We start from the raw sequence: 20,591 nt of genomic DNA on the forward strand, positions 1-20,591 counted from the left end.
TTTTTTGGCTTGGGGGAAGCCCACAAGATTTGTCTAATAGATTCTCCACTTGATTCTGAACACCCGTGACTTACCAATACAGTGTCCCTGTGGCTCGAGGCTGGGAAGTTCATGGGTATTGTGATTTATCTCTAGGGCAGGGCTTCTTCCCTGATGGATTTTTCCCCTGGCTAGTCTGGTGGTGGGTTTATGGACCTAAATACCCTCCCTATTCACTCACAAGCAGGTGTTGGCCAGGTGTGTTGGCACAGACCTTTAATCCCAGCACTCGGGAGGCAGAGGTAGGAAGAGCAACAGTGAGTTCGAGGCCACCCCAAGACTGGACTAGAGTGAGACCCTGCCTCGAAAAAACAAAGACAAAAAAGCAAGGTAGCAATTATTCCCCTTTTAGGAGACCTGGAAGTAGAGCCAGAACTACTGATGTCTTCCTGGTTGGGTCACAGTCCTGCCTGCTGGACAGGGAGCCTCACTGTTCATCAGATAAATTCTTCCTCAGGGGTGTGGCTGGACCTGGGCCATGGATGGTGAGGGTGAGTTAGGTGTTTCCTAAGAATCTGCCACTCATTTAATGCTCAGCCCAATGACCATTTTCCTTGAAAGTCATAGGGAAAGGGCAGGAGAGCCAGAGAGTTGATGGAAATCTGAGGCGTGTTTTTTTCTTTCTTTTTCCTCAAGTCTCAAAATTGGCAATGTAGCCCACACTGGGCTTGAACTCATAACCCTCCTGTCTAAGTTTCCCTTTCCATAGTGCTGGGTTTATAGTGCTGTCTTTGAGACCCTCTTTCTTTTCTAATCTCAAGGAGGGGGCCCCTGTGGCATCCTGTCTATTCTGCATGAGGTTTTACAGGCATGTTTTAGGATACAAATTACACATTAATCCAATCATGCAATTGCCTACGCTTCATCAATATTTTTAGTGTATGGAGTATATTGTCATTGAACTTTATTTATTTATGTTTTTTTTTCAAGATAGGGTATCACTGTAGCCCAGGGTGACTTGGAATTCACTAGTCTCAGAGTGGCCTCAAACTCAGTGACCCTCCTACCTCTGCCTCCTGAGTACTGGGATTAAAGGTGTGCGCCACCACATCCAGCTAAACTTTTATTTTTATTCATTTATTATTATTATTATTATTATTGTTTTTTTGAGGTAGGGTATCACTCTAGCTCAGGCTGACCTGGAATTCACTCTGTAGTCTCAGAGTTGCAGTGATCCTCCTACCTCTGCCTCCCAAGTGCTGGGATTAAAGGCGTGTGACACCACGCCAGACTGAACTTTAAATTTTTAATATTTTATTCACTTATTTGTAAGCAGAGACTGAGAGAATGGACATGCTAGGGCCTCCAGCCACTGCAAACGAACTTTCGATGTGTGCACCACTTTGTGCTTGTGGCTTTACGTGGGTACTGGGGAATAAAACCTGCATCCTTTCCTAGGCCATCTCTCCAGCCCTGCTCCCCCCAGCTATACCCCCCACCCATCAGTGACTTTTCTAATAGGAGAAGTGGAGTTAGGCTCCAACAAGGCTGGGAGTAGGAGCCATAGGCACCATGGCCTTGTCAGAGGTCGTTCACCTTGGCGTACAGCTCACACACCACCTGTTCTGGTGTGCCTTACCCTCGAGTCCAGGCTGGGGTGGAACAGAAAGGCTTCACTTTTGCCAGTTGCATCCATGCAAGTTTTTCCATTCCTCTGCATTGCTTCATTCTAGAGCTTGTTAGGATAAAGCAAGGAAAACCCAGAGGCTTCCTTTGGCTTATGTGGACTTATTTATTAGGGCAATATCCACCCCAGGGGCTGAAACAGTACAGTGCCGAAGGGGCGAGCCAGGAGACGTGGGCAGTCCAGCGGCCAAACAAGCCCCAAGTCCATAGGAAGGTGCTCGGTGGAGAATGCTAAACGGACCCATGGCAAATGTGGCCTTGCTGGGTACCCCGTGAGTGGAGTCTGGGGAGAAACAGTCCACAGGAAAGCTGGGTGGGGGCAGTGTGGGGAAGGATGGCAGCAGAAGCAAAGGGAAATCTCTGTTGGACTTTGTAGTGAAGGCCGAGGGCACCTGAGGCTGAGACCTGCACCAAGTGGAGATGTCACCAAAGGATGGAAAAGGGTGTGGGTGTGCTGTCTACTCCTGACACCCCAGCACTTGGGAAGAAGAGTCAGAAGGAACAGGAGCTCACGGTCATCTTCAGTGACATAGCTTGTGGCCAGCCTGGCCTGGATGAGAGACCCTTTCTCAAAACAAACAAAAAGCATCTACAAAGAAAACTTAAGCACAGAGCAGCAGGGCCTGAGACAGGGCTCTGCAGGCAACTGGTGAGCTGTGTCCAAAACCACCTCTGGTCACAAGCTCTCTCCAGCATTCCAGCCCTGCCCATTTGGGCTGCGGCTCTTCCCACATTGCTCACGGCTCTGTCCCCATAGAAGCATGCAACGTGGCTTAGAAATTTTGTGAGACAGAGTCAGGCGTGGTGGTGTACACCTTTAATCCCCACACTCAGGAGGCAGAAACAGAAGGATCAGTGTTGAGTCTGAGGCCAGCCTAGGACTACTGAGTGAATTCCAAGTCAGCCTGGTCTATAGTGAGAGACACTACCTCAAAAAAAAAAATTAATAATAATAATGCCGGGCACGGTGGCACATGCCTTTAATCCCAGCACTTGAGAGGCAGAGGTAGAAGGATTGCCATGAGTTCGAGGCCACCCTGAGACTCCATAGGGAATTCCAGGTCAGCTTGAGCTAGAGTGAGACCCTACCTCGAAAAAACAAAAACCAAAACAAAACAAACAAAAAAAAGCTATAAACCCTCAAAACCCTAGGGACAGGACAGGAGCACACCACGGGACCAGTGTCACTCCAAATTCCTTTATGGGACTTTAGTCTATAACTTTCCTAGCCCAGCACCCTTTGGGTTGAAATTGCTCGTCTAAAGCCTCCACACATCTCTATTCTAGATCAAGATGTTTCTACCACAACTCTAGGCCACTCTAGTTCCCTTGGGGTACTTAGGTGTTTGGGACAAGTTCTTCCCTAAGCTCTGGCCTGAAGACGTAGGAGCAGTTAGGGTCTCTATCCCTGGGAAGGGGTCTGGACCCTCGGAAGGTCGTTTTCCAGCAGTAGCAGCTGCTTCCCAAGGTGAATAAATGACCACCCAGCAGGAAGCAGACGGAGGGTTTATGGCAAAGGAAAATTGTTGATCTGGAATATGCCTTAGGGTGTCCTTTGGCTTGATGAGGTAGGGATTAGTTTAGAATGGAGCGTGTCTGGGTCTCCAGAAGCTGGCACCTCCCCCAGGGGGGACAGTGGAATACCCTGAGAAAGGTCCTGGATATCAGCACCGACTGTGACCCTCTCAGGCCTGTTGCCAATTGGACAGATGGTCAGTGGTTTTTTATCATAGGACCACAGGCAAAAGAAAGGCCGGAGGGGGCCAGAGAAAGAGAGCCTGGGGAAGGTATAGATGGGAAATCCATCAGCCATGTTGTAGAAGGAGATATCCCCTGCGTCATAGTCAAGGAAAATTCCAACCCGGCGAGGCGTCCCCAGTAATGAGAGCGGGGTACGCAGTGTGGTGAGGGCCCAGTACCCATCTCCATACAACTCCACAGCCCAGAATCCATTCTCGGGAGTCATGGGGTCAAACCCTTTCTTAACCACACTCTCCCTACACACACCAACCGCCCAATCCGTCCTGTCTCCCACCTCCACCTCCCAGTAATGTCTCCCTGAAGTGAAGGTCTCACGGCCTAACACACAGGGCCAAGAGTCAAACCTCTCTGGTCTGTCAGGCAGCGTCTGACGGGAATCTTCCAGGCGAACAGATTTTGAATCTTCATACACAAAGAGGTGAGGGTGGGCTGTGTCTTGATCCAGAGTCACATCAACTGGAGGCAGAGACAATGTGCCCGTTAGCCAGCGTGGACAAGACCCAGCCTCCCTGCCGCACATTGTTCTGGGAGTTGACCATACTATTTGGTGAGGGAGTTGTCTGGCGCCTGTCCCATCTCATTCTCTCCAGCCTCTCTATGAAGCCACTATGGGGTGATGATGTAACAGCTAACTGCCCCGTGGAGTGTCCTAGGGGGCTCTCCCCTAGCCATCTATCTACTGTAGGCACCCCAGGTGCCGCAAGGAGGGTCGTGAGGCCATTAGCTGTCACCTTCCCCTTTCGATCCTTGTCACTAAAGAGAACATATTAGAGTGTTCATGTATTCAAGTCTCTCAGGTCCTTGAACTCCTGGGGGACAGGGCCTTAGAGGCCATGACAAGCTCAGAGCCACTGACCTGCATGCAACGTAGCCTTTTTGCAGTCTGCAAGGAAAGAGGGAGGTTGTTAGTGGCAGGTTATGAATGAGGATGGGGAAAATCGTGTTGGTGACATAATAACAAGAAGACACAACTTACTGAGCTCTTCTAGAAGTTTCTCTGGAAAAGAAACAGAATCACTCTCAATGGCTTTGTATAAAGAGCAGGAGGGGATAACAGTGATGGGGAAATGAAGGAAGAAAGAACTGTTTAACTCATGGAGACCTGGTGACTGGTAAGTCAAAGACAGAGTTTTATTCGGTTTTCTAAGAAATATTCAGGAACTTCCCTTTGGCTTGGGACTGTATCTTTAGCAATAAAATTGTTAATGGAGCTGGGCATGGTGGTGCATGCCTTAAATCCCAGCACTCTGAAAGCAGAGGTAGGAGGATCACTGAGAGTTCAAGGCCACCCTGAGAATACATAGGGAATTCCAGGACAGCCTGGGCTAGAGTGAGGCCCTATCTCAAAAAATCAACAACAACAACAAAATAAATAAAAATAAAATTGTTACTGGGAAACAGAGTTAGAAGTGGGATAGGGTTTGAAGGTGGTGGTGGGTACTCATGAAGTCAAAAAAGACAAGTAGAATTGGTCTGTCTGTCTCATGCCCCAAACCAATCATTCATATTAGGTACCTGTGATTTCAGAAGCCTTGTAATCCCAATTTCAGGATTCTAAAATCCATTCTCTTTCTGTTGGAAGCCATCCTAAAGGGTGTGACTCCAACTATCCCCGGACAAAAAAAAAAAAAAAAAAAAAAGAAGGTGGCCTTATGGATTCAACAGCTTACCTTTAGAGCCAAACTCACTCTTCCTCATTCTGGATCTTTCTTTGTATAGTCTCCAAGTGAGAAATACGGAGCCAATGGTGAGAAGTCCGAAGACTACCAGGAAAATAGCTACGGCTACCATCCAGGGAGTCATCAGCCTTGGCAAGAATGGAGCTGAAATAAACCCCCAAGAAGCATATTGGCTGGGAAAGCTAACTAACTTCAGCTTTCTTCTTCATGCCACAGTGTGTGTGTGTGTGTGGGGGGGGCACAAGAGGGGATAATACTGGCCACTTCCTGCATCCCACAGCAAAAAAAAAAAAAAAAGCAGCAGCTCCTCCAATGCCACTCTAAGCTTTTCTCAGAAAAACTGACCTTGGCTGTGAGGAAGCAAAGACACACTGAAGGGTTGTCTGGGGACAGAATGTGTGGAGTAAAGCAAGCACTGGACCGATTCCCTTTACATCACTTCCTCCTTAACTGTCACACAGAATGGCAGCCAAGGGCATGCAGAAGGGGTAAGGAAGAGGAAATGTCACCTCTGTGTGTAACTAAATGGCACTCATAGACAGAAAAACAAGGGAAGGTTCCTGCCAGAGGTGGGAACTGGAGAACAGTCAGTGAACCTGTTCCCCGAGGATCTTAGAAGCTGAGGCAGAGCTCTAGTGTGGGGATAAGGAAGGGAGTGGAACGGATGCAGGAAAAGTAGAAAAATAATACAGTCTTCCCATTTACTCCAGGAGAGGATCTGGGTCAGGAAATCGTTCAGGGACAAAGCTTCCCTGTCTTATATGTGTGATCTAAGATGGACAGTATGACATTTCGCCGAGGTCACGATTTCAGAGTTGTCATTCTAGCGAGTTGGGGCTCCCTCAACTCAAGTCAGTGGGCAAGCACTTGGATGGGAAATGCAGACAACCCTCCCTTCTGAATATGGGCTTAGGTTACACTGCCCTGAGGCTGTGTCCACACAGAAATCCAGTGCTGGCCAGGCAGGGTGGTGCACACCTTTAACCCCAGCAACCTGGAGGCAGAGATAGAAGCGTCACTGTGAATTCCAGGTCAGCCGGGGACTACAGAGTGAGTTCCAGGTCAGCCTGAGCTAGAGAAAGACCCTGCCTCAAAAAAAAAAAAAAAAAAAAAAAAGATGGGGGGGGGGCTAAAGAGATGGCTTAGCAATTATGGCACTCACCTGCAAAGCCAAAGGACCCAGGTTCGATCCCCCAAGTCCCATGTAAGACAGATGCACAAGGTAGCCCACATGTTTGTTTGCAGTGGCTGGAGGCCTTGGTGTGCTCTCTTTCTCTCTACCTGCCCTTTTCCCTCTCTCTCTAATAAATAAAAATATGTTTTTTAAAAATCCAGTACTGGTTCCACTGACCTGGTATGGATATCTCTACTTCCTTTTCCTGGCCAAGAAGAATGTTCTGGATGCTGCAGGACATGTTCTCTACAGAGTTGTCCCTGAAGACCAGTGAAGCCGCCACAGTGAACAGGCCTTCCTCGTCGGGATTGCTGGACTCTGATGTGGATGGGAAGTCCTCTCCCTTGGGTGTTCTCCACTGCACCCGGGGCTCTGGGTACCACCCCGAGGAGGTGCACTCCAGCTGGACCTGTCCACTCTCCTGAACTCCCATACTTATGTGAGGATCAGAGCCCAGAGCTATGCAGAAAGAGAGAGGGGCTGGCTTTAATCTTTCAGTGGACATCCTTCTGGGAGCCTGACCATCTTAATCTGAGACTGGGAAAGAAGCAAAGGTATGGGGGGAATGGGAGTCTTCTTTGCCTGTAAACCGGGCACAGTGGTGCACGCCTTTAATCCCAGCACTCGAGGGGGGGGGGGCAACGGTAGGAAGATCCCTTTGAGGTCGAGGTTACCCTGGGACTACATAGTGAATTCCAGATCAGCCTGGGCTAGAGGGAGATCCTACCTCGGGAAACCACAAGCGAGAGTACCTAATTCCTAAAGCTATCTGGAAGCATTCCAGGTGCTCACCACAGCCTAAAGAAGTGGGGACAATAGACACAATTTAAATGCCCAGTTCTAGGATCTGATTGAAGACATTATCGTGTACTTTATCTTTCTTATTCCCTCTTCCCCCTCTCCCCCCCACAGGTAGGGTTTCACTCTAACCCAAGCTGACCTGGAATTCACTATGTAGTCTCAGGCTGGCTTTGAACTCATGGTGCACTCTTCCCTCTGCCTCCTGAGTGCTGGGATTAAAGGTGTGTGCCACCACACCTGGTTTAAGAATTAGTCTCTTAACAACTGACTTCCTGAAATGGTAGAGTGTGGCCCATTGCTGAAGATTCTACTCATGAGGCAAAAAAGACTCCCATTCCCACCATACTGGGATTAAAGGTGCTTGCCACCACACCTGGCAAGTTGCAATTATTTATTTATTTATTTGCTTTGCTCCCACTTCCCCCCACCCCCTCACTCTCTAGGCTAGGCTGACCTGGAATTCACTGTCATCTCTGGGTGGCCTTGAACTCACAGTGATACACCCACCTCTACAATATTTATTTACTTATCTATTTGCAGGCAGAGAGATACAGGCAGAAAAAGATACAGCAAGAGAGAGAGGCTGTGTCAGGGCCTCTTGCCACTGCAAGCAACCTCCATATGCATGTGCCATCACTCTTTCTCTCTTTCTCCTTGCAAATAAATAAACAAACATTGAAAAGAATGTTATAAACCCCTGTGGTAGTACACACCTGTAATACAGGCACTGAGGAGGTATAGGCAGGGAGATGGCCATGAGTTCAAGACCACTCAGGGTTACATAGCCGATTTTGTCTCAAATAAACCAAATAAAGGACAGACAACGTTACCATATTTACATCCTGCAATTGCTTAACTCATTGCTTGGGGGAAATGTGTTGTGCTGACCTGGGGGGGGGGGAAGGGCAGAAGATAATTGCTTAAAGGATGCTTCTCTTTGCGTCCCTTGGGCTGGGCCGCTTCCCTCTCCTCCCCGGCTCTTCTAAAGTAACGGGCCCTTTGCAAAACACGGCCAGCGCGGAGCGACGGGGCCAGTCGCCCCTTGTGCCCACCCACCGGCGGCTTTCAGATGCACGACGGCCTCCTCGTAGCTGTCGCCGTCCCTGAAGAAGCACCGGTACTCGCCGTCGTCGGAGGCCCGGACGCCGCGGATGCGCAGGGCCGCGCGCCCGGCCCGGAGGCCGTGGGTCACCAGCGTCGCCCTCCCGCGGTACTCGGCCGCCTGCTCGGCCTCCCGCTCCCGCCCGTCGCGGTAAAGCAGCACGGCCGGCGACCGCGTCCGTCGGAACCAGCGCAGCTCCATGCGCTCGGCGCTCACGTTCGGGGACAGGCGACAGGGGAGCTCGGCGTCTGCGCCCACCAGGGCCACCACCGGCTCCTGCGGGCCGATCACGTCGAAGCGAGCTGAGAAACAAGCACGGGCAGGGGGAGGGCAAGGGGTGGGTGCGAGGACCTGCGCGGGGGACGGAGGCCCCCACTGTCCCCAGGGGCCCGGGCTGGTCTCGAACTCGGTCAAGAAGGACCTTGGGCTGTGATGGCGCACGCCTTTAATCCCATCGCCCCAGAGGCAGAGGTAGGAAGATAGCCGTGAGTTCGAGGCCACTCTGAGAATACATAGTGAATTCCAGGTCAGCCTGGGCTAGAGCGAGATCTTACTTGGGGGGGGGGGGGGGAGGAAGAACACAACTGAATCCCCTCTGGCAACATTCCCACTTTCTTTTAGAAAAAGAGAAAAAAAGAATGACCTTGAATTTCTGACTCTCCTGTTGGAACCTGTGGAATGCTGGGCCTTGTAAGTGTGGACTTTTATTTCTTTGCTCTTTTTCTTTTTCCTTTTTGGCTTTTCGAGGCAGGGTTTCACTCTAGTCCAGGCTGACCTGGAATTCACTATGTATTCTCAGGGTGGCCTCGAACTCACGGGGATCCTCCTACCTCCGCCTCCCGAGTGTTGGGATTAAAGGCGTGTGCCACTACGTCTGGCACTTGGCTTTTTTTTTTTTTTTAATTTTATTTTTGAAACAAAGTCTTGTTAGATAATGCTGGTATTCACTTGGTATTCACTATGCAGCCCAGGCTGGCCTTGAACTCCAAGTGATACTTCAGAGTGTGGGATTACAGGACTACACCAACGAAAGAGTCTGGTAGCGTGGACGAACTGGAACCAAATTGGGCTGCTGCTGCTGTGTGTCCTTACTCTCAGCACTCAGGGGGCTAAGAGGACTGCCATGAGTTGGAGACCAATCTGGGCTACAGTGAGACCCTGCTTAAAAAAAAAAAAAAAAAAAAAGCTGGGCATAGTGAATTCACGTAGTGAATTTCAGGTCAGCCTGAGCTAGAGCAAGATCCTACCTCGAAAAACATTTGAGATTTATTGGAATCTTCCAACCATACAGGAAAGAGAGGCTATGAAGGGTGATCTACCTGAGTCCATCGTGGGCAGCTGCAGGACCATGAGGAGGAGCAGACACCCTGGGGGGCAGGAACTGGGTGCCATCGACATCTTTGACCTTGATGGGATAGTAGGATACTGAAGGGAGTCCACCAGGACCTGCAGCCTAGGAGACAAAGGGTCAGGAGGTGACACTGGGCTCTGCAGAACCTGTCCTCCAGCGATCCCCTCCAGTTCACCGTGCCATGGTCATCTTAGTGTGACTCCCCTTCCCGGCTGCCTCCACAGCGGGTTCAGCAGTGCCTGCCCTCTACCCTCCCTGAGCCTGGCTAAGCAAGCACAGAATAGGAAACCGGGCGCCACAGGCCCAGGATAGACAGCCTCCACAAACAAATTGTGAGGCATGATTTCAGATAAATCACAAAATCTCAGATTAAAGAAAAGTCTTCTTAAAAGAAAAAAAAATTGCTTTTTGTGTTTAGAAATGATAATAAAGTCCTGGAGGCAAAAATGAAGATAAAGGCCATGAAATAGAGGAGAAAGGGGAAAAAGATGGAAGCTGCGTGTGGTGGCTCACACCCGTAATCCCAGCACTAGGGAGACTGAGGGAGGAGGATCTCCTTGACTTTGAGGTCAGCCTCAGCCTCATAGTGAGTTACAGTCTGGGCTATAGAAACCCTGGCAGGAAGGAAGGAGAGAGGAAGGGAGAGAAGAGAGAGAGGAAGGGAGAAGGAAAAGGAGAGAGAGAGAGAGGCTGAAGAGTTTAAAGAATAAAGGAGCTGCATTGAGAGAACTATTCCCTCCTGCTGCTGGCTTGACAAAGAGACTAAAGCACTCACTGAGCTTCAGGATCCTGGAGGAAAAGCAGCTGGGACAAGGGCCGCCTGGCTGCCCAGTGAAAAAGCTGACTGTGGCCTCAGAGGCAGAGTTAAAAGCCTGCCGGAGAAGGAAGAGGCAGTACCCCAGGAAAGCCTGCCTCCAGGTGGTTATGTGTAGCTACTTTGGAATAAAAAAAAATAAAAAAAGTTTCCGACAGAGGTTGATTCGTGCTCTTCAGCTCAGATATCCTTAAGGAGCTGAATCAAGTAAAAGGGAGAAAGAGAGCCTGCGGAACTCTACAACGAGATGTGAGGCTGCCGGCAGCTGATTCAACTTCCTAAGCTTCTTTTCTGTCTAAAAAACTAGAACAGAGCTAGGCGTGGGGGCGCACACCTTTAATCCCAGCAGAGGCAGAGGCAGGAGGGTTGCCATGACTTTGAGGCCACCCGGAGACTTCATAGTGAATTCCAGGTCAGGCTGGGCCAGAGCAAGACTCCCTCGAAAAAACAAAAAATAAAAAAACTAGAATAGACAAGGCATGGTGCCACATGCCTTTAATCCCAGAACTCAGGAGGTAGATGTAGAAGGATCACTGCCAGTTCAAGGCCAGCCTAGGACTAAAGAATGAGTTCTAGATCAATCTGGGCTAGAATGAAACTTTACCTGAAAAAACAAACAAGAATAAGGTGAGTGTGGTGGCACATCCTGTAACCTTGGGACTCAGGAGATAGAGGAAGGCAGACCACTACAAGTTCAAAGCTATTGAGTATCCATCTAAAAACATCCCACACTAAATAAATAATAAATATTTTTTAAATGCCTGAGACTACATAGTGCATTTCCGGAAAAACCACACACACATACAAAGAGGTCTTCACCTCCCATGCCCATCAACAGTGCTTGCTTGTAAAACCTGCTGTCCTGGGTTCAATTCCCCAACCACCAATGGGCATTGAGTTGCAGTGGCTCACACACACACACACACACACACACACACACACACACACTCAGTGGCGCGCATGCACACCCACATACAGACGTGCTTTTACTTATTTTTTTTTTGAGATAGGGTCTCCCTTGAAGCCCACCATGGCGCACACCTTTAATCCCAGCACTCGGGAGGCAGAGGTAGGAGGATCACCATGAGTTCGAGGCCACCCTGGGATTACATAATGAATTCCAGGTCAGCCTGAGCTCGTCTGAGACCCTACTTCAAAAAACAAAAACAAAAACAAAAACAAAAAAAGTGCAAATTATTTGTAAGAGGTGGGTTCAAGCCCTAGCACTGAAAAGAAACAAGAAAGAATGCTTATTCCTTCCGGGCAGATGCCTCGGAGGCAGCAGGCTCTGCTCACACCTCCACCCAGTGCCCACAGAAGCTGCAGCGTGGGGGCCACCTTCCCCTGAAAGCCCCAAAGCCCCAGGCAGTGCAGGTACAAATATACATGCTGGCCCATGAGGTGAAGCACAGTGTAGCACCCAGGGCTGCCTTACGTTGTTCAAAATTTCTATTTGCCACAGAAACATTGAAAAATGGGGCTGGGAGAGACAGCTTAGGGGTTAAGGTGCTTGCCTGCAAAGCCAAAGGACCCATGTTCAGCTCTCCAGATCCCAGGTAAGCCAGATGCACAAAGGCCAGGCAGACGCAAGGTCGCACATGCCCACTAGGTGGCATAAGTGTCTGGAGTTCGATTGCCAATTCTCTCTCCCTCTCTCTGAATCCCTCTCTCTAAAAAACAAAATTGGGAAAAAAAAAACAACAAAAAGACATGCAGGCAGTGTGTGCAGATCTTCCACTTCTTAGCCTGCAGTTTGTTTCTGGCAGGGTTTCATTCTAGCCCAGACTGACCCAGAACTCACCCAGCCTGCCTGCCTTTCTGAAAGGTAGCTCAGAAAGCATAATCTTTCCTTTCCCACTATCTAGTCTTCTTGTGATATGGGCTGAAGGATCTCTGTGAATTCTTGGCCAGCCTGGTACTACAGAGTGAGTTCTAGGTCAGCCTGGGCTAGAGTGTGACTCTACCTTGAAAAAAAAAAAAAAAAAAAAGAGGGGGAGAGGTGGATCCATTGGATGGGCTCACCTTCCTGAGCCAACAGTGTGGTGTATAATGTTTCCCCAGAGAAAATGTTTTGTTTTTCAAGGTAGGGTCTCACTCTAGCCCAGACTGATCTGCAATTCACTCTGTATTCTCAGGTGGCTTTGAACTCACGGTGATCCTTCTACCTCTGCCTCCCAAGTGCTGGGATTAAAAGCGTGTGCCACCATGCCCAGCTATAAATAAAATATTTTAAAAATTAAAAAAAAGAGGGGCTGTGGAATTCAAGAGACAGTGAAAAGTGTGTTTACACTTGGGCTACTACTTGGGGCTCAGTTTTGCTGGGTACTCGTGACTATATGGAACTAGAAACACCCCACTGGAGACCTGCCCACAGGTTAGCTGGGAGAGAGGGGGGAGGGATGTCAAGACTCAAGGAATGTGAGAGCAGAGCGAGTGGACAACCTCCCTCTGAAGAGATGGGCACGCTGCTCTACATTGCTGGACACTCTCAAACCTGCTCACTGGCCTCCCAGGCCAGCTCTCGCTGTCTCTTGTGTCTTGTCACCACCTCTCACCCTCTCAACACTCTCCCTCCCTTCCTCAGTATCAGGGCAGTGAGTGTGCCTTCGAGTGACTTTGGGAAGAAGAAATGCGTTACCTAATGCTGTGGCCAACTTCTTAGAGACTATATATTTGTTTCCCAAAACCTAGAAACAACTGCCACCATCTCTTGTCTTCCCACCCCCACCACTGAAAAGCTATCAGTGTGTGCATAAATGTGTGTGTGTGTGTGTGTATGTATATATTTTTCTGAGGCTTTGGGAAGTCAAATTTCAGAGTCCTATACAAGCAATGAGCCAACAGCTTGAGCATAAATGTATTGGCCCTGTCTGCAGTGACAGAGGAATTTGTGGAGCCATGAGGGTGGTGAAGACTCTAAGCCCTTTTCTTGGGTTCTTTGGAAAGTGAGCAAGACCAAGCTGGGCATGGTGGCACATGCCTTTAAAAAAAAAAAAAAGCAAAACATAGAAATAAAATTTTAGGCTGCATGGATGGCTTAGTGGTTAAGGCTCATGCCTGCAGGGCCAAAGGGCCAAGGTTCGATTCCCCAGTACCCATGTAGGCCAGATGCACAAGGTGACACATGCATCCAGAATTCATTTGCAGCGGCTGAAAGCCCTAGCACACCCATTGTCTATCTGCGCCCCCCCCCCAAGTAAATACAAAATAAGTAAATTTAAAGAAAAAGAAATTGAGCAAGAGGAAATCAACTATCATGTGTGGGAACTGATTGTGGGAGTTCCGGATGAGTACTGAGAATGTATGCATAAAGTTCACAGTGAAACAACTGTCCCCTTCTGTGAACCCTGCTTACTGAAATTTCCTCACTGTGCTGTGAACATGCTTTTGTTTTACTGTTTGTTCTCAGAAATCTGGAGGAGGTTCCTTTTGGCTTTAGGATTTTTGTTTGTTTTGTTTATTTGAAGTAGGGTCTAACTCAAGCTAGGGTCTCACTCTAGCCCAGGCTGACCTGGAATTCACTATGTACTCTCAGGGTGGCCTCGAATTCACAGCAGTCCTCCTGCCTCTGCCGCCTCCCAAGTGTTGAGATTAAAGGCTCCTTTCTCTATCTTTCTATCTAGCTTTAGGCTTACTGATATTTGTTACAGCAGCACAGATTTCCTCAGTGGGGTGACTTCATACACTGGGGGGAAGTAGAAGGAGTGGCATGTGTCAATGAGGTGATAGCAGGTTTTTTTTTTTTTTTGAGGTAGAGTCTCACTGTATTAGTAGTCTCAGGGTGGCTTGGAACTCACACCGATCCTCCTACCTCTGCCACCCGAGTGCTGGGATTAAAGGCGTGCGCCACCACACCCGGCCCCCGATGGCAGGTTTTATTTTAATTTTCTATAGGCTATAGATGTGTATTAGGTGATTTGGGGATAGTTTTGAGAAAGCAAGAGCTTGTCGTGAATGAATGCTGTAGGAACTAGAAGTAGGGTCAGTTTTATGATTGGTTTCTGCAGTCTCTGAGGAAGTGGAGGAGCAGGATGGGCTGCTGTTGTAACTGGTGAAGAAGTAGGGCTGTCTGGGAGGGATGTTGCCCAGCTGGGCTTTTGTCTGTGCTCTTAGAGGATCCGGCGGCTTTTCTGTATCTCCCCATCTGTGTCAGAAGAGCCTGGCTTCACGGCTCACAGCTTAGTTGCAAATGCTATTAGATGTTGCGTGCTGAGGCAGAGATCAGTGTGACACTGAGGGAAAAACCCAAGTTGTTTTAAGATAGGGGCTCGCTCTAGCCCAGGCTGACCTGGAATTCACTATGTAATCTCAGGCTGGCCTTGAACTCGTGGTGATCCTCCTACCTCTGCCTTCCCATGCTGGGATTAAAGGTGTGCCCCATGACACCCAGCTAAAATGGGACACTTCCTGAACATTCTCTCTGTGGAGAGCCATGCCTGCTTCTGTATTCCAATAAATGGCCTTAGACTTGATTCCCAGGAAAATGTTCTCCCCACCTCACACTTGGCTGCCTTATGAATGAACCCTTCCTCCTTTGCAAACTCACCATTTCAGGGACTGGCACACTGTCCAACAGCTGCTCAACAGACAAAGCAGGGTTGGTTTTGGAACAAGCGCACACACTGCTCTGGGAAGGTTGACCGTGCCAGACCAAGTTAGCCTTAGAGCAGGTCAACCTCAGAGATCTTCCTGAATTGCTCTCCACCCTAGCTGGAGACACAAGGTCTCTGTGAATCTCGAGCTCACTGATTTGGCTAGACTAGCTGGCCAAGGAGCCCTGGGGACCCTCTGCTTCCACTTCCCCAACCCTGGGATTATAGGTGTGCGCCATGGGCCCTGCACCCAGCTTTTAAGTTAGGTTCCAGGGATTTGAACTCAAGGTCTTCAAACTTGCTTGGGAAACATCTTATCTCGTGAACCATCTCTCCAGCCCCCTAATTTTTTTTTCAGGCAGGGTGTCATTCAAGCCCAGGCTGACCTAGAACTCACTCTGTAGCCCAGGCTGGCCTTGAGCTCGCTGTGATCCTTCTGCCTCAGCCTCTTGAGGCCTGGGATTAAAGCCACCACACCCAGTTTATTCTACTGGGAGTTTACTCATCCTGGTTCCTTCCTTGGGGAAAGGGGGTGGTCCTGTGTGGACTGGACATCTTCCATACTGTGAAAAGGACAGCAAGGGATGGAGAGATGGTTTAGCAATTAAGGCACTTGCCTGCAAAGTCTAATGACCAGAGTTCAATTCCCCAATACACACATCAAGCCAGATGCACAAAGTGGAGTCCTTTATAGTGGCTGGAGGCCCTGGCATGCTCATTCTCTGTCTCTCTTCTCTCTATATCTCTCTCTGCTTGCACATAAAAATATTTCTAAAATTAAAAAAAAAACAAAGAAAGAAAAAAAGAAAAAAGGAGCCAGGCATGGTGAAGCATGCCTTTAATTCCAGCACTCAGGACGCGGAGGTAGGAGGATCACTGTGAGGCCATTCTGAGACTACACAGTGAACTCCAGGTCAGCCTTGGCTAGAATAAAACCCTATAAAAAAATAAATGAAAACAAAACAAAAATAATCAGAATCGGGACATTTTAAATACAGGATACAAAAGTGTATATTCTAGTAGATAAGGTGACGTTACCACATGCTATTTATCATTAAAAACAAAAACAAAAACAAACAAACAAAAAAACTCCAAAGCATTATGAAGCGTTCATTTCTCTCAGGGGCTGACAGCTCGAGAGACTCTCTAGGACATTACTGGAGAGGCCTGTGGCGCCAGTACCTTGGGGAAGTTAAGGAAGGCAGACAGGGGAGAGACTGAAATGGAATCAACGACAGCAAACGCCTTGGTCAGTCACACAGAGAACTCTGAAATTAGGGCGGCTTTTCAGAGCTATGGACCTTGGGCTCAGGCTCAGGCTCCAGACTCTCACATTCACAGTGCCCAGCTGTCGGACGCCCCATGCACAGGCACAGAAATCTTGGGTCGTGGGGCTCTCTTTGGTTAAGATTAATTCCATGGTACTCCCAGCCACCAAAATGCTGTAGCTTGTAGATTTTTGAGGCTTGAATTTAGAGAAAGTTGACATGGACCCAGCACAATATCCATGGAAAGTGGAAGGCAAAATAAAATTAAAAACTTGGTCTTGGGAATAATGGAGGAAGAAATTAAAAAAAAAAAAAAAAAAAAAAAAACACTCTTTTGTTGGTTTTTATTAGATTTTTTTAGAAAATATATTTTGTTTATTTATTTGAGAGAGAGAGAGAAAGAGGCAGAGAGAGGGAGAGAATGGGTACTCCAGGGCCTCTAGCCACTGCAAACAAACTCCAAATGTATGTGCTCCCTTATGCAACTGGCTTACATGGGTCCTGGAGAATTGCACTGGGATCCTTTGGCTTTGCAGGCAGATGCCTTAACTGCTAAGCCATCTTTCCAGCCCTGTTATTAGATTTTATTTATTTTTTGCTTCCGAAATCTCTTGACGTTGATTCCACACAGAGAGCAACTGAATTACCCTATGTGTGCCACTCACAACAGAAGGCTTTTTCATATAGTTTTATTTATTTGAGAGAGAGAAAGAGGCAGAGAGAGTGTATGCACCAGGGCCTCTAGTTTCTGCAAACAAACTCCAGATGCATGCATCACCTTGTGTATTTATATGGCTTATGTGGATCTTGAGGAATCGAACCTGAGTCCTTTGGCTTTGCAAACCGCTAAGCCATCTCTCCAGCCCTGTTTGTTTGGTTTTGCAGTAGGGTCTTACTCTAGCCTCTTAGTTTAGTGTCTTAAATGTTGATTAAAGGCACGGGCCTCAATGCCCAGCTTAAAAAAAAAAAAATCTGTGTGGGGAGTGCTTTCAACACATGACACAGTGTAAGGGTGGAGGCTGGAGAATACCCTGGGGCAGCAGTCCTCATCTTCCATCTTGTTTTTGGCGTGGTTCCTGGTTTACCACTGCATTTGACTGCTGGCTGGCCTGTGATTTGAGGATTCTCCTGTTTCTGCCTCCCATTTCTCAATAAGTGTGTTGGGATGATTGACCGTCCCCCAGCCCCAGGACCTTTTCCTTGGATTTGAGATGCTTTCCTTACTGTATCAGGTGACCTCTGAGGAGCATCGCCCACGAAAGTTCCTTGACCTGGTGATGGTAACTTTAAGAATCCTTTAAACATCTTGTAACAACTCTGGCTCCAAATTAAATATTCTTGAGCTGGGGAGATGGGTCAGCAGTTTAAGGCACTTAGTTACAAACTAAACTATTCTTAGGCTGGAGAGGTGGCTTAGCCAGTAAGACACTTGCCTAAGAACTCAGGTTCAATTCCCCAGAACCCATGTAAGCCAGATGCAATGGTAGTATATGTGTCTGGAGTTACTTTGCAGTAGTTAGAGGCCTTGGCATGCCTATTCTCTCTCTCTAATAAATAAAATAAAATTTTATTTTTAAAATCTGTAAAAATATTTTAAAAAAATATTTTCATCTATTTGAGAGAGAGAGGCTAGGCATGGTACATAGGCCTTTAATCCCAGCACCCAGGAGGTAGAGGTAGGAGGATCACCATGAGTTTAAGGCTACCCTGAGATTACATAGTGAATTACAAGTCAGCATGAGCTAGAGTAAGAACCTACCTGGGACCCCCCACCCCCGCCAAAAAAAGAGAGAGAGAGATAGGCACATCAGGACCTCCAGCCACATTGCAAGAGAACTCCAGATGCATGTGCCACCATGTGCATCTGGCTCTGGCTTAAGTGGGTTCTCGGTAATCAAACCTAGGTTCTTATGCTTTGTAAGTGACGACCTTAACAGCTAAGCCACTGTCCAGCCCTCAAATAACTCTTCTTCACAGCATAAAATACTGATAGAGCTAGGTGTGGCGGCACACACCTTTACAGCAGCCGAGAGGCAGAGGTCGGAGGATGTAGGGCAGCACACTTGCTTCAGATTTGCTTCAGATGGCACAGAAAAAGAAAAGAGGATTGGTTCCAGTTCATTGCTTTTAGTCATACTTAGGTTTTCTCCGTATTAGTATTTTTTTTTTTTTTTTGAAGTAGGGTCTCACTCTAACTCAGGCTGACCTGGAACTTACTATGTAGTCTCAGGGTGGACTTGAATTTATGGCAATCCTCCTACTTCTGCTACCAAATGCTGAGACTCTCTAGCCCTTAGCCCTTTTAGATTTATTTTTATCTGAGACAGAGTGGGGCGGGGGGAGAAAGAGAATGGGCACTTCAGGGCCTGTAGCAACTGTGGCAACTGCAAACTCCAGATGCATGGGCCACCTTGTGTATCTGGCTTAAGTGGGTTCTGAAGAATTGAACCTGGGTCCTTAGGCTTCACAGGTGAGCTCTTTAACCACTAAGATACCACTTTCCTGGTTCTCAAAAGATGACTTGAAAGCCAGGTGTGGCACTTGCTGAGGCAGGAGAAATGCCATGAGTTTGAAGGCTAGCTTGGGCTAGATAACATTTTTGTCTCAAGTATGTGTAATGGGAGGGTATTATGATCAAAATACATTATGTGGGGCTAGAGAGATGGATTAGCAGTTAAAGGTGCTTGCAAAACCTGATGGTCTAAATTTGATTCCCAAGTAAACATGTAAAGTCAGATACACAAGCCCGGCATGATGGTGCACACCTTTAATCCCAGCACTTGGGAGGCAGAGGTAGGAGGATCGCTGTGAGTTCAAGGCCGCCCTGAGACTACCTAGTGAATTCCAGGTCAGCCTGGGCTAGAGACCCTGCCTCGACAGAACCAAAAAATAAAAATAAAAAAATAAAGTCAGATACACAAAGTGGCTCAGGTATTGGGCATTTGTTTGCAGTGGCAAAAGTCCATGGTGTGTCCATACTCTCTCTTCCTCTTTTTGTATCTCTATCTCTCTCAAGTAAATAAATAAAATATTTTAAAAAACACATTATGTGGCTTGAGGGGTGGCTTAGCTGTTAAACATCTGCCTGCAAAGCCAAAGGACCCAGGTTCAAGTCCCCAGGACCCAGGTGTACAAGGTGGCACATGTGTCTGGAGTTTGTTTGCAATGGCTGGAGGCCCTCGCGCACCCATTCTCTATGTCTCTCTCTCTCAAATAAATAAATAAAAATATTTTAAAAATACTTTATAGCCGGGCGTGGTGGCGCACGCCTTTAATCCCAGCACTCGGGAGGCAGAGGTAGGAGGACTGCCATGAGTTCAAGGCCACCCTGAGATGACAGAGTTAATTCCAGGTCAGCCTGGACCCAAGTGAGACCCTACCTCGAAACCACCCCCCCCAAAAAAATACTTGATATAGGGGCTGGAGAGATGGCTCATCAGTTAATTTACTTGCCTGCAGAGCCTAATGATCCAGGTTCGATTCCCCAGTACCTAGCTCCATGTAAAGCCAGGTGCAATATTTTTTAAAAATACATTATTAATTTATTTATTTGAGAGAGAAAGGCGGGGGGAGGTCAGAGAATTGGCATGCCAGGGCCTCCAGCCACTGCAAAGGAATTCCAAATGCATGTGCCCCCTTGTGCATCTGGCCTACGTGGGTCCTGGAGAGTCCAACCTGGATCCTTTGACATTGCAGACTTAACCACTAAGCCATCTCTCCAGCCCAATATATATTTTTTAATAACGTATTAAATCACTCTGAGTTCTCACAGGTATACACTAAAGTTCCCTACATCCTCTCTCTCTATATATATATTTATATATATATATATTTTTGAGATGAGGGTTTTACTCAATCCCAGGCTGACCTAGAGCTCCCTCTGGCTCTTACATGTCTTTTTTTTTTTTTTTTTTTTTTTTGAGGTAGGGTCTCACTCTAGTCCAGGCTGACCTAAAACTCACTCTGTAGCCCCAGGCTGGCCTTGAACTCACAGAGATCCTCCTACCTCTGCCTCCCAAGTGCTGGGATTAAAGGTGCATCCCACCACACCTGGCTTTATGTGTTTTTTCGATATTCAAACAGATTAAATGTAAAGGCAGACACAAAAATCTGGTCTCTTTTATTTGGGTTCTTTTGAGGAACAGTTTCACTCTAATTGAAGCTAACATGGAACTCACTGTATAATAGCCTAGGCTGTCCTTGAAACTCATGGTGATCCTCTTAACTCAGCTTCTGAAGTGCTCTGCTTAAAGACGTGCACTGTTGGGCTAGAGAAATGGCTTAGTGGTTAAGGTTTTCTGAGGTAGGATCTCACTCTAGCTCAGGCTGACCTGGAATTCACTATGCCATCTCAGTGGCCTCAAACTCACAGTGATCCTCCTAT

At 47.8% G+C, this 20,591-nt stretch overlaps 1 protein-coding gene and 1 non-coding gene across 2 annotated transcripts; both read right to left on the reverse strand.

Annotated features, from left to right (window-relative positions):
- Positions 1-3,208: 3,208 nt before the first annotated feature.
- Positions 3,209-9,580, reverse strand: Btn1a1 (butyrophilin subfamily 1 member A1). The gene is made up of 7 exons (XM_012951766.2): positions 9,502-9,580; positions 8,137-8,484; positions 6,457-6,738; positions 5,097-5,249; positions 4,403-4,423; positions 4,283-4,309; positions 3,209-3,882 (listed from the first exon to the last, which is right to left on the reverse strand). The coding sequence occupies exons 1-7, from the start codon at positions 9,578-9,580 to the stop codon at positions 3,209-3,211; spliced, it is 1,584 nt and encodes a 527-aa protein (XP_012807220.2).
- Positions 9,581-16,792: 7,212 nt separating this feature from the next.
- On the reverse strand, positions 16,793-16,888 carry LOC123454392. The gene has a single exon (XR_006633357.1). It is a non-coding gene; the product is annotated as a U11 spliceosomal RNA (small nuclear RNA).
- Between the last annotated feature and the right edge of the window lie 3,703 nt (positions 16,889-20,591).

This window comes from Jaculus jaculus, chromosome 13 (genome assembly GCF_020740685.1).
Source record: "Jaculus jaculus isolate mJacJac1 chromosome 13, mJacJac1.mat.Y.cur, whole genome shotgun sequence".
NCBI classification, from domain to species: domain Eukaryota; kingdom Metazoa; phylum Chordata; class Mammalia; order Rodentia; family Dipodidae; genus Jaculus; species Jaculus jaculus.

Coding starts and splice junctions, on each gene's coding strand:
- Btn1a1 (XM_012951766.2), bottom strand. CDS start 9,580: ATGTCGATGGCACCCAGTTCCTGCCCCCCAGGGTGTCTGCTCCTCCTC. Junction 6,739..8,136: donor CGTGCATCTGAAAGCCGCCG/GTGGGTGGGCAC, acceptor CTTTCTGCATAG/CTCTGGGCTCTGATCCTCAC. Junction 5,250..6,456: donor AGTAGAGATATCCATACCAG/GTCAGTGGAACC, acceptor GGTTTATTTCAG/CTCCATTCTTGCCAAGGCTG.